Source organism: Tetrao urogallus, assembly GCF_951394365.1.
Source record: "Tetrao urogallus genome assembly, chromosome: 1".
Taxonomy (NCBI): domain Eukaryota; kingdom Metazoa; phylum Chordata; class Aves; order Galliformes; family Phasianidae; genus Tetrao; species Tetrao urogallus.
In genome coordinates, this window is record NC_136813.1 from 147,667,331 (window position 1) to 147,683,241 (window position 15,911).

General features: G+C 40.5%; 1 protein-coding gene across 7 annotated transcripts in view; it reads left to right on the forward strand.

Annotated features, from left to right (window-relative positions):
* The window catches only part of ANKS1B (ankyrin repeat and sterile alpha motif domain containing 1B), a gene marked incomplete at both ends in the record, with an annotated part of 401,710 nt that overhangs the window by 351,809 nt on the left and 33,990 nt on the right, over nt 1–15,911 (forward strand). For 4 of the 7 annotated variants that reach the window (XM_079549707.1, XM_079549711.1, XM_079549708.1 and 1 more), the window contains 2 exons: nt 2,371–2,550; nt 14,394–14,468. In XM_079549707.1, the coding sequence (XP_079405833.1) occupies nt 2,371–2,550; nt 14,394–14,468 (255 nt within the window). The remainder of the gene's footprint in view (nt 1–2,370; nt 2,551–14,393; nt 14,469–15,911) is intronic. The other 3 variants (XM_079549710.1, XM_079549712.1, XM_079549713.1) reach the window with 3 other exon arrangements.

Here is a 15,911-nt window from a genome sequence, read left to right on the forward strand (position 1 = left end):
AGGTGAGAATAAAATACTGACTGCACAATAACTAATGATAACACAGTGCTGAGTATATGACAACATGCTGCACAGCCAAGGATCCATCTGTGCTGGGAAAATAGCATGGAGTCATTCAGTTACATCCTGTACCATAATGCAGAGGCACCATTATTCCTTTATTTCATGCCTTTGTAATTCTTGCCTCTGTTGGCTCCCTAGCAATCTTCCAATATTGATTTTGAGTGAATTTCCTCTATATGTGCAGTTTGATAAAATATGAAAAACTTGGTAAGAGCTGGAATCTTGATATCCATTGCAGTCACCTGTCACTTAGATCCACCAGTGGCCATGTCAATCGATTGGTGCTGGCAGTGGGTGAATTATGATCTGGGTAAGAAAGATTTTATGCCTATCTGGAAGAGCAGGTGCCAGCCATTAGAAAGGAGTGATTTGGTGCCCCTGTCCTCTGTTTTTGGCGAAAGATAGCAAGGGTCGTGTCAGTGACAGGCCTGTGGAAGATCTGGGAACAGGCTTCGGGGACGGTGCTTCACCAAGCCTTATGACAGTATGCAGGCTGCAGCATTTCAGAAGCTTTTAACTGGGCCAAATGTAGGTGGATTTGCATGAAGGAGGGAAAAAGACTATTCCTGAGAGGAAAACACTCCTTTCTTTGCCATGGGAAATGTCAAGTACTTGTCTCAGATCATAGGCATGCTAGAGAACTAAAAAAAATGAAGTTCTCAGTAAATTAAAAGTTGCCGAACAACTACATATCCCTGATTTTAGTCAGTCAGTGTGAGAAGTATTAATCTGTTAATTGTAATTGCAAGGAACATTGCCACATAGACTGCTACAATTCACGTATTAACATCAGATATTACTATCATTTGAGCACGTAAAGAGGTTTGCAACTTTCCATTTGGAAGAGATTACAACTCTCTGCTTCCTTTGGCTGTATCTTGTTTCTTAACAGCATGGAGTAAAGTACCTTAATGCCTTTCAGAATTAGGTTTGGTTCAATGTAATCATGCGTGAAATACCACGTTAATTCTTTCTTTAAATAAAAAGGCAGGGTATTGTGGTTTGTTTTGGTTTTTTACCTTCCATGCACAGTCAAGCAGGTCTCTGCTGCTTCTCATTGTTTAATTTCTTCAGGTCCCTTCTTATTTTTCTGAAATAAAATACATTTTTACAGCAATGGATAGTTCAGACACTGTGCAAACATGCTCGTGGGTATGTTCTCTGCTCCAGAGAGCTTACTGACAGAGGAGCATCTTCTGCTGGAAATTGAGCATCATGGGAGGAATGGTGTTACGGCCATTATGTTATGTTATGTTTTGTTGTCCCCTCTGAGTGGCAGCCATGTGGGCTGACCGGGCAACAAGCTCTAGTACCGCTTCTGCTGGTTGCAGTCACCAAGGGCTTGGTTACTGACGTTTGTAAATAGTGTTTGAACAGTCGGTGTGATGTGCATGAGAACAAGTGTTTCCACAGATACCTACCCAGCTGTCTGTCACCATTGTGGTAGCAGAAAAGGATGTGGTCAGGAGGATGTGTTTGGCTGTTTGTTAGATGGAGTCCGTGTACCTCTTTGCTGTGGTATTTGCACGCTTACCAACACAAGGTCACAGTTCAGCACAGAAGAAAATATGTCTTTTGGGCATTCTAGGAATTGCTACTTGGCTTGCTTCCAATATCCAGCAGTTTAAGTTAACGTACATTCCATGAGACCTATAAAAATGGCAAAGTGTCTATATTTTGTAAATACTCGTGCTTTTTTTTTTTTTTCAGTAAGGGATGTTACTAGAGTTCAGATCACTTTCAAATCATTTTTGCTGCTCAGAGTGGCTGCTCAGAAGTGGTGTAAATGTATTTCATCTTACAAACAGCTAGTGCTAAATCACAACTTTGTTTGGACCTTGACAAGGAGTAACTCACTGTTTTATCTCTGTAGCAGATAATAAGAAATGAACTGCTGTATTGCACAAGGATGTTTTAGAGAATGGATTTGCCACTTGCTCGTATTTGCAATTAAGTATTCTTTTCTTTGTGTGGGCCCTGCACCTTAGGTAGCACATTTTTGGGGAAAGAGCCAAATTTCTGAGTGCTGTCTGTCAGCTCCCTAGCCACATGCACAGGAAGAAGAGAGCCACCTCCTAGAACTGCCTTATTCTTCTCACATACAAGGGAGGAAGAGGGGTTTTGAGAAGAAAGAAGTGACTGCTTCCTCTGTGCCACTGTGAGCTCGCTGTCATCTCCATAATGTTCATTCACAATAATCTCCACTTCAGGAATTCTTCATTAATCTTTTTTTAGCCTGAATAACTGAAATACATTTTAAAATGTGTAGTCTGGAAAATATGCTATATATTTATCCTCTCTGTCCAGGAACCCAGCGGTAACCACACTCCTCCTCAGTTGTCTCCATCACTCAGCCAAAGCACTTTCACTACTGGTGGCTCCCTGGACGTTCCCCACATTATCATGCAGGGCGATGCAAGGAGAAGAAGAAATGAAAACTATTTTGATGACATTCCCCGGTCGAAGCTGGAGAGGCAGATGGCACAGGTAGGATTATAACCATGCCATTAAAGGGATGCTCTTTGCTACCCTTGGTTATAGAGCTGATTCTAACCATAGCTATTGGTCTTCCATATATTAAAGCTATTTGTTAACCATGAAGACTGACAATTTTTCTAAGCTGTGTGTTCCAGTTCTATTTCAAATCACATAAGTTGGTATGCTGTTTCTCCTGAGAGGAAGAATTTTGTGGGTGTTTAGGTGCCTCTCGGCTGAGATGAAGGTGCCTGCTGCACACCAGAACATGCAGACTCCCACTGTCACTGCCTCTGCCTCTGGCTTCTGCAGGGAAGTGTGGATTCTTCTATTTCTGAGCAATACACATAAAAATAAGTTGGCCAAATTTCACTTGCCAAAATTCAGGATGGATGATTTTGGTGATTATCACATTTATTAAAGAAAAGGGTTGGCATTCTGCTAACCTTTGTGATCTAAAGATATATCTGAGTATTTAAGAAAATATTTTATTTTTTAACAGCTCACATGAGCTTCACAGCAGCACTAAATTGAGTTGGTTGTTAAATCAAATTCTTCGTGAAAGAAAGTCTAAAATAGACTCCATCTCTAAATTTCTTCACCCAACTGCAGTATGAGTATATGTTGACCAGAGTGATGCCCTGTACTGCTCTAATGGTCAGTGAAGTTGAGCTTTGGCACCTCATCAGCAAAAAAACAGCTGAGCTGTTTTTTGAGAGCACATACAATGCATGCGGTTCACTGCAGTGCGAGTTAGGCCTACTTTGGATCTACCATCAGAAGCAGCTGTGCAGCCCATGCAGCTCACAGTGTGGCTCATCCCAGCACAGAACAGAATGCAGCAGGATGCTGCCTTCAGCCCTGCCTAAGCCTTCCCAGCAGTTGTCAGGCACAGCCCAAAATAGAGCTTTAAAATCCAGCCTGGAAATGGCAACCGCTATGCAAATAACTGTATTATGGTGAACATAATGAACAAAAGGCTGCAGTCTCTGAGTTAATTGCATGAACAAGAAAAGGTAATTAAATAAACAAGCCAAACAAGGTGCTGCTGTTACCTGGGAACACAGAAACAAATTGAATTCCGTTTGTTCAGAGGACATTTCTAGGGAAGTGAAATTGCATTTGGTAGGGTAGGGCTCTTTCCTTGCCTTTTCAGATCACCTCATTTTCTGCTGTATAATGCTATTGCACAGAATTAAGGGGAAAGTTGCCTGGTGAATGAGCTCATTTTCAAATCAAAGTCTGCTGGGCTTTTGTGGCCAAAACAAGGCTGAGCTGAAGCTTGGCAAGGAAAAGCCCACTTCTTGCTGTGAACTTCTTACTCTTTGAAGGTCATGAAACTAAGAATTAAGTAACCACTTGCTCATGGCTGAGTAGACTGGGTCATCTACTTAGTTTAATTTTATCACTTAGTTTACAAATCCCTATTCTCACTTCCTCTTTTAGTAACTATCATTGGAGAAGAAAAAAGCCATAGTAGCAATTCTTCCTCTCTACTTTTCACTCTTTTCTCTTCCTGTTTGAAGTGCTGATATTCCCAAGAGGTATGACACACTCTCATATGTATGGCACCTGGAGATTTGCTTCGGGTGGTTGAAATTGCTTTTCCAATACTGCAATATGTTACCTAGCCAATGAGAGAAAAATTGGAGCAGTACTACTTGTGCCACTCCAAATTACTTAAAACTAATTAAATGCTTTTTCTTTTTTTTTTTTTTTTTTTTTTTTTTTGGTTGGGGGGAAGAGGACAAAGTGGGGAAAGGGGCAGTTTGTAACCACTGCATGACTTACTTCTGTGCCTTCTAACTTTCACTGTGGAATATAACAGTTATCCTTTGGGACTCCAAAGGGGGAAATGGATTCACTGAAATCCGTAAGACAATATTTTCTGTCAGAACTCCAGTCTGTTTGGAGTCTTTCTCAGCTCTGCCCCCAAATTCTGCACTCCTGATGCATGCGTAATTCCCTTTGACTTTAATGGGAAAGTCAGTAACTCCCTCTGGTGATCCTTCTCACTAAATTGGACTCACCCCATTAAGAGGCTAATCAGGGATTTTTTCAACCATTTCCCAAAAATAGATATATTTTTTTGCAATATGTTAAATGGTACTCTGTGAAAATTAACCATATTTCCTTCAAATTTTTCCCCCAAAACCCCTTTGAAGCCAAAGGTATGATAATTACTTCTGGAGAATAAAGGATATCCATTTCATTGATATGAGCATTCCAATCCGTGTTTTATCTCACAAGTTGCTCCTTGCAGTTTGGAGGTTCCTTGACTTATGTCTGATCGACGTCAACTTCTGAGGCTGATACCAGTCCTGCTTGTCAGCAAGAATGCTTCTCACAAACAGAATGATCTAGAGTGATTTTTGGAAGTGCTTTGAGCATATCATCTATCTTAACCGCTTCTTTGCTGAGCTGTTTGCATGGTGCTGTATGAGTCTGCATGTGTACTGAATGCCATGGTAAACATACGTGCATAAAGTTCTCTTTGATGTTGTGATTTTTTTGAAAGGGTTTTAGGTGTCTAATGAGATTAATGGATATTTTACGGCCTTGAAGAGAAAGACAAACACATGAATGAGAGCTTTTTCATGGTATTACTTTCATGGACTTTTTAATTTCAGAATATGTTAGGATAAGGCCATTTAAAATGTAAAATCTGAAGAGGATATTTTGAGAAAATGATGAGATCTAAAGTTGACATCTTTACCATGGCCTGTGTTTTCACTAATGTTTTATGAGGAAAACAAGCGTGTAGATCTTTGCATCAGCTATGAACCAGTGTTTGTTGAAACAATGAGCACATCAGTTTAAATCTGTATTCCTTTGATCTGCTAAATGGGTTTAAACAATTCTCCAAATCGTAATCAAATCTGTTTGTAAGTAATACAAGACTTTATTTCCTGGAGGAAGCACTGACTTAAATTTACTTAATGTGGGTGGTTTTGTCTTAAGGCCAGTATGTACCCTCATTCACACAGTTCCCCAGCAGACTGTAAGTGACCTAAGAGGGAAAGTCCTAATATAAACAGTGAGGAACAACAGCTGTGGAAATCACTGACATCTGATTGGATAAATGAGAACTGCCAAGAAGGTAGGACAGAAGATAGTGAGATGGTTTGCTTTCAGAAAAAGGGGGAAAAAAAAAATCCAGAAAGGGCTTAGTAGTCTGAGTCATCTTTGACTGTGGATGTTGAGTTCTGAGCCTACAAGTTGTACATTAATGTGAACAAATTAATGTAGTTTAAAATAGCTGAGATTGCCCAGACCTTTAAAATAGAAGTGAAATCATGCAGGCAAAGCCTAAGGGCTTTGGATCTGAAATCAATAGGAGGATCCCCACTGAAGGCTCTTAATTTACCCCTGAGATCACAGGGGGAAAAAAAAGACTATTTGTGGTGAAGAGCTCTGGAGGTTATAACATCAAGAGTGTCCTGCCCATGGCAGGCAGAAGGAGATGTAGGGTGCACCTCTGCACATTGCTCATTGGCAGCTGATGGCATGACTGAGCAGGATCCCACAGTGGGTTCAGGGCTCTCTGGTACTGGTGCATATTGTCCCCAAAGGTGAACACACCATGTACCCTGAGGTGTGAATGTTTATTGTTCTAGGAGGTAATGGATGCCCCTCTGAAGCTCTCGGGAAGCTCTGTGTTGTGTCTGCCTTTGGGGAGAAAAAAAAAAACGTGTAGTGAGTCAGGTTAAGCTTCTTGGTTGGGTAAACCATACAGTGTCACTCCAATGGGATGCAGTGGGAAGAAGGGAATCCTTTAGATCGGAGAGTTAGAAACATTATTCACAAATCCTGGCAAGATATGTTAGTTCCCAGAGATACGGAACCCAAATTTTTAAAGCCTTCCCAGGTACATTGGTTCCCATTGTTTGAGGGCTTTTGTTTTTCTATTCTCCAAAGCACAAGATAACCAATGTGTGATTTCATTGTAATGACTGGGTAGTAAGTTTGAAATGAAGCTTCCTCCACTATTGGGATTATGCTTTGTAACATTGTTTTGTAAATTATAGTAGTTCTCTAAAGGATTAGGAGGGATAGGTAGGAGCTAGTTATTTAAATGGAGATGCTTTATCTACAGCAGAGGAAAAGTGGAATAAAAAAGAAGAGACAAAATTAATGAAGACATGTTTACATGAAAATAGTGAAAAAATAGTTCTGCTTTCTGAAACTATACTTTCAACTCAGTAATATCTTCCAAGTATCTCATGGATACTGGCGCATTCATTTCTCCAGTGCACTGTGGGGCTACATGATTTAAAATTGTTTTCCATTTTAAAGCTAAGAAAGTTGAGGTATAGGGATGTTGCAGCTTGGCGGACAAGATAAAACTGTTGTCTGATAGGACCTGTTTTCAGGTGGTAGTTGTAGTGAGTTTTTTGTTTGGCACACTTTGTGGGTTTGTTGTTTGTTGTTGTTTTTTTTTTTACTTTCAACCATGGTATGGCATTTTTTATTTGCTTATTTCCTGCATCTTCTTCTGTCTCCTTTCCTGCTTTAGAAGGATTTAAAGATTATGGCGAATGGAGGAAAATATGCCCAGGAGAAAAATGATGTGTAAAATGAGATTATCTAAGAAGCAGTGAAGAATGAATTTTATGAATGGTTGAAATTACTGGTGAAATAACAGATTTCTTTACTAGTGGATTTAAGAAACAGTAAACACAAAAGTATGGATGCCTAAGTTATTTCATTCTGTGCTTACTTCTCATGTGTTCTTAATTCTGCTTTTCAAATAAGCAACAACAAAAAAAAAGATTGTGCACACTCCGAGGATGAACAAACACCATTTTAAAGAAAAGTGTATAAAATCCTAACAGGATGTTCTGTCATTCGTATTTTCAGGTGCATCTTGTTTTTAAATGTAGAAAGATGACTTGTCTATGAAGACCTTCAATTTAACATCAAAATAAAAATACTTAAATGATTTTCTATTTTTGGGGGGTTGTATAGGTTCTACTGAAATTTGTCTTTTTAATTCAGATACAGATGTTATAGAATAACACCATAGATTACTAAGTCTTGAACCATAAATTTGAACAAACCTGCATCTGTAAAACAGAATCACAGAATCACAGAATGGCCAGGGTTGGAAAGGACCTCAAGGATCATGAATCTCCAACCCCCCTGCCGCATGCAGGGCCACCCTTGAGTATTTTGTATTTAGTGAACAAAGAAACTGATAAAGACATGAAAAATGTAAGCAATTTCTGTCTGAACAAAAAGATTCATATTTTTCAAAACGGCTCCAGAAGCTAGCATTTTAGAACTAAAGCTGTGGGATGTGGATTATACCTACATGCTGCTTCAGCATGTGGAATTAAGGAAGTTGTTTCTATATTTGGTACTAATGATTCAAACTAATGCCATAAATACTATACCAAGATGGGGACAGATGTTCTTTATCAATTTACTGTTTTTCACACTCAGTCATGTGAGCTAGAGGCTCTGCATTGGAAAGATTATATGAAAAATGGAGGAGAATTATATGAAAAATGGAAAAGGTGAGGTAGCTTCTACTGACAAAGAGACTGTATTCTTGATGAAAAGCTGAATATTTCAGAGACAAAGCTGAATTTTAGAATCTAGCATTTACATTTTTAGCTCCTGTGAAAGAGCTTATACTGAGAGTTTGAGAGGTTCTTCTGAAAGAGCTCAGCTTGCTGCTTTTTTGACTTGGTTTTAGTTTTGCTAAAATGTAGATACTTCTGCGTAATGTTCACGTCTGAAGCTACACATTTTATTTCTATGCTTGTCCAGAAGTTTGCCTCCTGTATGCAACACGAAAGGGCTGGGCAGCACTTGTAGCTGGCAGCACCAGCAGAAGGGAAGTCATGAATGGGTGAAGGCCAGGTCTCTCACCATGAGCCACCGGGCCAGTAGAATGGCTGTAGAGCTGAGGGTGTTTATTTCTTGCTCTAATAAGAACTGATATTTCTAATTTCTGCTCCACCTATTACAGAATTGCCAATTTCAGATTTCACTCTCCATCTCTCAAGATCTTGTTTCCACTGGAGGATCTGTGATTGTCCCGTTGATAAGACAAGTTCTCCTGAGGACTCTGGGAATGTTCAGGGAAGCAACATTTATTGGTACTGCACATGTGCTCTCCCACAGTCCTGAAATATTTGGAGTGACAATTACAAAAGGGGCCAGACAGTCTCATTCATCACATTTCATTTGTTTCTTTCAGCTATTGCACCCTCAAAGATTGTTTGCCATACCAAGAATGATTTTCTAGGGTTTGATCCAAAATTCTCTTCATTTCTGGAGTGAGACTAAATTATAGTTAGTGAGATAATTTGCAACAAGGATGCCCCTAGGTTTCCCATTGCCTTTCTCCAGGAGTCCCCTTGCCTTCCCCTAAGTTACTCCTTGCCTTAAGTTATGATGTCCCACTCTTCTTAGACTGGCTCTGGGATGAGGAGACACTTTGGGGCTGATATTCATATAACCATGCCCATGGCTTTGTGTTTTCTAGACTTCTATTTTATTATTGTTAATCTCTCTTGGATTCTTTCAGTTTGCTTCCATCTTCCATGAAGTAAGATTGGTTGATACTCCAGATGATACCTCACTCGTGGCTGTGTATGGCCCAGAAATTCTTTCCCATTAATTGCAATATGCTACTTATATTAAATACATCCTTTTGTTAAATAGGACAGGCGAGTTCCATTAAGGGCTACCAGGACGGTTGGTAGGCTGGAGCTCTTGCCTTGTGAAGAGAGTCTGGAGGAACAGGGATGGCTGGACAAGAGATGGCATCAGTACAAAAATGGGAAGAACAGAGGCTTAGATTGGGTGTCCAGGGAAAATTCCTCCCCATGGGAATTTGGGACACCAAGGGGATAAGTTGCTCATAGAGGCTGAGTAGTTTCTGTCCCTGGAGATTTTCAAGACGTGACAGGATGAAACCCTTAGCAACCTGATCTCATCTCACAGCTACTCAAGTTTTGAGCTGAGGTTGTAATGTAATCTTCCTCAGCTTATTCATTTGCAAAACTTCTATATTTAACTTGTGTTGTCCTCTTCCATTAAACACTGCTATTTTATTTGTCTATTTAATCTCAACTTACAAAGGAATACTCTTGCTGAATTTTATCTGACCAGTTTCTGCAGTTGGTCAAATCCATTTTCTATTCATACCTGATTCTGGAATGTCCTTGAATTCTGAATCCTCTCCAGAAGATCTGCATGATGTAGATCATTGTGGATGCTCTCAGCATGTTCCCATCAAGTTGTGCTTAAATACTAATAATTATTCTCTAAATGTGTATTTCAATTTCTTGTGCAATCACTGCATTTTGATTCAGGCTAGTTTGTGTATAAGGAATGGTCTCATCAAGTCACCCAAGTCCTGCTGTGCTTCTCCTTTCTGCTGCTGATTTAGTAGGCCAGTTTTCCAACAAAGGAAGAAAATTTGATCTGAGATGATTCATAATGAACAATTTCATTACAAACATCTTGAATTTTCTTGCCTCATGGAAGCTCTGGTAGGTAACGTGTCACAGGCAAGATGACACTTTTCCATTAGCTTCAGTTTTATACATGTGTAAATATATAGAAAGCTAGGTACAGAATGCACACATCCATGCAAACATTCCCGAGTGTTTATTTTACATGTCCAGGAGCAATGTCATGTTTCAAGGGGCATGAGAACAAGGACACATCTGGTGACCGGATTTTTAAACAATTTTGCTGGCCCCTGCCTTTAGGCTGACAATAACTTCCCAAAACTTTCTTCCCACCTAAATATTTCTTTAGCCCTTCCTTTGTTGTTTCAAGTATCTTCCATGACTTTTTGAAGATAATTGCTCCTAGTTTAGGTAAATCTTCAACATCTCCTTGAGTGCCACCGAGTTGACCAATGCTGAATATGTCAGGGCTGCCTTCTACCCAGCTCCTGTTCCTTCTGAATATGAATTCCAGGTTTAATTTTCTGTTGCTTTCCTTCTTTCTTCTCTTTATAAATAGTACCCTTTCCATTATCAGCCTTGTTGCCTGTGATCACTTTCAGTAATTTATGTCTTCAGATTATCAGCAAAGTCATCCTTTTCATTAGAGATGGAGGTTAAGCTAACTTCTTGGGTAATTTTGTTCACTTTACAACGCATTAAGTTACCTCCTTCACAGTCAGCAACATTGAAGACCAATATATGCTCTGTCCTACGTTTTTTTCCAGTAAATCTTTGAGTTGAAGCGGATGGGAATGCAGAAACAATTTGTGAAGTGACTAGCTACTAATTTCACTGCAGGTGTCTGAGATAGTTAGGCCCTGTTGACTTCTCTCACAGGTGAAGTTAGCAGGAACAGTGTATGTAAATGTGTTGTCTTGAAATCATGGATGTTAAGTTATATAAACAGAAGTGAAAATGTCTGTAAAATAACTCATGTAAAAGATAGTCATAAAGTGAGTCAGAGATTATGTCAGAACTGACTACTGGGGAAGTAAGGGAGATAAGCAAGTGGAGAGCAGGACATGGAGCCTCATCTCCTCCCTCTAGCACTGTTAGCCAGCCCCTACGTCATGAGTAGCGCATGGTACTGTGAAATCTGTTCCCTTTCTTTCCCTTCCTGTCCATCAGAGTTGTGTCCTACAGTGACTAGATGGAAATCTTTTATGTATGGAACACCTACAGCTTTACAAGGGAATACAGTATCACAGAAGTGTAGTATTGTAGTATATCACATTCTTGTTGGAGTGTTGTTCTTCCCAAGTGATAAATGCATACAAATGAGATAAATGCGTGCTTGATACTAATCATACTAATCAGCTGCTTTTTTTTGCTGTTGTTTGCTATGTTCCTTAGGAAAATGTTATTTCACAAGCCTACTGTGAGAATGGTACTGGATGCCCAAATGTATTTCTGATTATTATGGTGGAAGTGCATGCATGGATTTAGTTATTTTCCTTCTTTTTGAGGGCATATGTTTTGGGAACTGAAATTTGGGTGTGTTTGAACTGTAATCCCAACCCTCCTTCCTACTGCCTATTTCCTGTCCTCAGATGCTCACTTAACCTTTCTCCTTTTTGTGGTTTCTTCCACTTCAGCACAGGGGTATGCAACTTTCAGTACTTCTCAGGGGGATTTCATCGTTCATTAAAAAAATTCAGCACTTTGAAGATATAAAATATGCATATAGGAAATGCTAAATATTTTTACAGTGGTGCAAGGAAAAGGTTGGTTTCTGAATTTGAATTCATTACCTTCTGTAAAATTAATGTTCCTTTTGTATGGCATATCAGTACCTTTGCCATTCAAACATTAATGAGTGCAGAACTGAGTAATGACTTTTGCACGGCTGTACTTCCCACTGGCCATTCGTACATTCAAGAGACATTCACATTATCATTTGCTGCTGGTCCTCTTTTAATAAATCAAGTCACCTCTACTTAAAGGCAATTTAAATCCTACATCCTCCAAACCATTAGTTCTGGAGGTAAGAAGCAGAGACTGGGACCCAGAACTTGTCTCTTGCAGGTGAGTGCTTCAAACTGACTTTATGCACTCTTCTTTCTCCAAGGACTTAAGGAAGACTTCCCTTCATTTATAATAGGGGTTGAAGACAGCCTGTCTTCTGCTGCTTTAACCCAGGGAGGAGGAAGGTGATACACATAGGTGTGAATTCCCTTGGCTGGAGCACAGCATCAGATTCAGAGCTCCCAGCTCTTGGAGTGAGTGCACCATCCCACAGGGCTCTCTTTGGGATGGGAGGAACAGGGTGGACAGCACGGCATGTGTAAGAAAGGATTGATTCCCTGCCTTTTTTAAAGTGTGGCAACTTAAAGCTTGCATATGCACTTACTGCAGCATCATGTTACCTATTCCTGAGTTAGCATGAAGGCAGCTGTAGCTGTATTGTGTATTTATTTATTTATACCAGCCTCTGGCAGGAGGCACCAGGCACTCTTAAGGGCAGGTCCTCAGCAGAGGCAGAACTGGAGGATAACCTCAAGGTAGTGAGAACTGGCTGTACAATACAACATCCTGGCAACCCTTTGCCACCACCCTCAGTGCTGGAGAGAAATGAAATGTCTATTAGTTTGTAGTGCTGAGCTGATTTCCTTACCACTTTCAGGACCTCAGATAGTGCATCCAAACAGCACTGAAGGATGTTTTCTTGACTGCCAGGTGCTTGGGGATGCTGCACCTGGCATGGAAATGCCTTCACTTTTACTCTGTTCTTGAAAAGCTGAGGCATAGCCTCTGATAGACATCACAGTGATGGGCGTGGATGGAGCACCCAGAAGTAAGCTGACATGCTTGACACACAGAGGAGGGGGAAAAGATAACTAGTGCCAAGTGGTGAAATATCTTAATAGCGTGCAACAGGAGTAGCTGGAGGGGTGGGTGCTGCTGACCCTGCACAGTAAACACCTGTGCATCACAGGGGTGGTCTGACTGCAATGTAGCAAGTTGCAGAGGGTGAGGCAGTGGGTAGTAAACCAAAGCCAAAGTTTTAATTAACTAATTTAATTAATTAATGCTGTTAAAACATAGAACCTTGCTTGTCACTGAGCAAAAGCAAAGAACTTCAAAAACAAGATAGAGAAGAATAAATTAACTGATTATGGGAAAATTTAAAAATTATTGAAGCTGGGGAAAAGGATGTGTGTGCACGCACTTCAAATCATGAAATAAGGGATGATAACAACTTTAGGCAGCCACCAGCCTGTCTGGTAGTTCAGTCATCTGTCCAAAGGGTGCCAGTCTGCCCAGTGCTGACCAGAGCTGGTGGCCCAGTCTGCCGCCAGCCAGGCAGCCAGGTTTCAGGCTGCTAAAGGTAAGATCAAGAGCCCTATTTCTGAGTGGAATTGCGTTTTCAAGGGTTATCTGTTCTGAGCATTGATGCTGAATTCCTGCTGCTGCCAAGGACCAGCAGTGCACACTCTGCTGCTGTTAAATTACTGATATATTAATCGCTAGCTATTCTGGATGCTGCAGTTGAATTTTTCATGCATCTCTACTGCCTTTTGTTGCTGCCTGCCTGAGATACTGTGGGCAGTTGCTTTGTTTTAGTTGCCTGGCTACTGTAAAATGTTGTCTTAGCTTTTGCTGAGGTGCCACAGATGCTTTCTTGATGATTGTCCAAACAAGGAAATATTTAACAGATGCTGGAGAACACTGCACTTGCCTATCTCTGTTGCTTTTGTTAGAGATGCTGCGGTATGCTTACTTTGCTTGGCCTACTACATGCTATCTATAAAACAACATAGAAGGTGGAAAGAAGCTTTTTTATTGCAAAGTGGAGCCATGGTCAATACCAAAGGTAATATTATCTGTATCTCTATATGCAAAGGAAATGTTGTTGGAAGAAGATGGTGGCTGACTGCTTCACTCCATTGCAGTTCTTTTCTGATAATTATTACAAAGAAAACTAATCTTTCCTGTTGACTATATTGCAGTGTTTTTCCCTTCCTCAATTGTGAAAGTCTCCAGCAGAGTGAGATTCAAATATTGAAGCTTAATTAGGGGTGTTGACTTCAAACTTCCTCCCTGCTGAAAGCTGAAAGTAACCAATATTTCTTCTACTCTCTGCATTTTCTGCTTGTGCCTGCATAACTTTATCTCTTTACATCACCAGCACTTGTGACTAAATTGTTTTCTTTTACTCACAGTTTGAAGCCTCTTCTAACATCACTGGATAAGCTATGTTTCCTTCCAGTCATCCAAAAATATTCTATCAGCAAATAAAAAAAAAATTAAAAAAAACTTTTAACAGCTGTTTTACTTCCTTCTTTAATGTTATTGCAAGCCATTTCTTAATTATTCCTGCCTTTTGGCAGTTGCGGTGCATTAATATTTACAAGATGAGATGTAGTTTTCTGTTTATATTAGCAGTCCTCTGTCTGTGAGATCTGGACCAACCAGAATGCAGGATATCCTTTCTCATCGATCCATCAGGTTCATAATGTAAGATACAGTGATAAATGGCTATGTTGTCACTCTATGGATGTACAGTCTGTCGCCGTGCTGTTCTCCTCGGGTGTCATGTTGTTGGAATTACAAAAAAAGTTTGTAACCTGTCCACTCTCCTTTGGGACTCTGTGTGCACGCATCGTGTATCGTGCCGTGTGGTCAGCGTATGTGGGCTGTATGATGCGCATACAGGACGTGGAGGTGCCAGCAGACGTCTTGCTCGGTGGGAGCTTTGATTTCTGTTCTTGGTGTTGTTGTTTGCTCACTTCTTCAAAGCGCGAAACAGTGTAAACAGCGCAGTTTGCACAGTTTCAGCCCCACAGTGTGTTGTGCTGCCCTTTCTGTCTTAATCTATAGGCTTTGCCCAGCTGAGGAACGTGCTGTGTTTGCAAAGGCAGTAAGGCACCTTTTGGAAATCAGAGGTAGCACAGGCAGTGCTCTGAATTTTCATAACTTCTGTGACAAAGCCTCACGTGCTGTGCAAGTGAAAGCAGAGTTGGTTATATCTGTACTGCAGTGTGGTGAGCACAAGAGTCAGGAGTTCAGACTTGGCCAAGCACAGCTGTTCTGAGGTTCATAGAATCATAGAATGGCTTAGGTTGGAGGGGACCTTAAATATCATCAAGTTCCAACTCTCCACTGTGGGCAGGGCTGCCCCCCACCAGCTCAGGCTGCCCCCATCCAGCCTGGCCTTGGGTGCCAACAGGGATGGGGAGCCCACAGCTCTCTGGGCAGCCTGTGCCGGTACCTCACTGCCCTGCTAGTAAAGAATTTCTTCCTAACATCTAACCTAAATCTCCCCTCTTCTAGTTTAAAGTGATTCCCCCTTGTCCTGTTACTATTAGGCTGTGTAAAAGTTGGTTCCCCTCCTGCTTTTAAGCTACTTTCATGTCCTGGAAGGCCACAGTGAGGTCTCCCTGGAGGAGGAAGAACCTATAGATGTTTCTGTTATATAACTGCCTTCTCTCAGTATTTCTGGCAGGGAGGAGCCATTTTGGCTACTGAGCTTTCGTCTCTTAAAACATAAGTACACCATGAGCCCATTTCCGTATTTTCAAAAAATAAATATAAAAACAACTAAGAGAATAATAAGGAAATAATTAGGATTTGACTGGCCTGCAGAACATTTAAAATTCTTACAGAGTGAAAATTATTAATTTTTCAGCAAAAAGCAGAGTATCTGTGTGTTCCAATTTACTGTTGTCATGGTAACTGATGCATGTTCCCATAACTAGTCATGAAGCCTCAACAGGTGAAGAGTTACAAGATGTAGGCCTTGATAAAAACGAATATGTTCATGCCACTAAAAAAACAGGCATACTTTTCCAGAGCAGGGATGTTTTTTAACTCATCATTTTAATATAAAGATGAGGCAGGAGTTAGATTTTATAGAAGTTAGTGAGATTTAACTACCTCTGATCCAGGTGCCTTTAATGC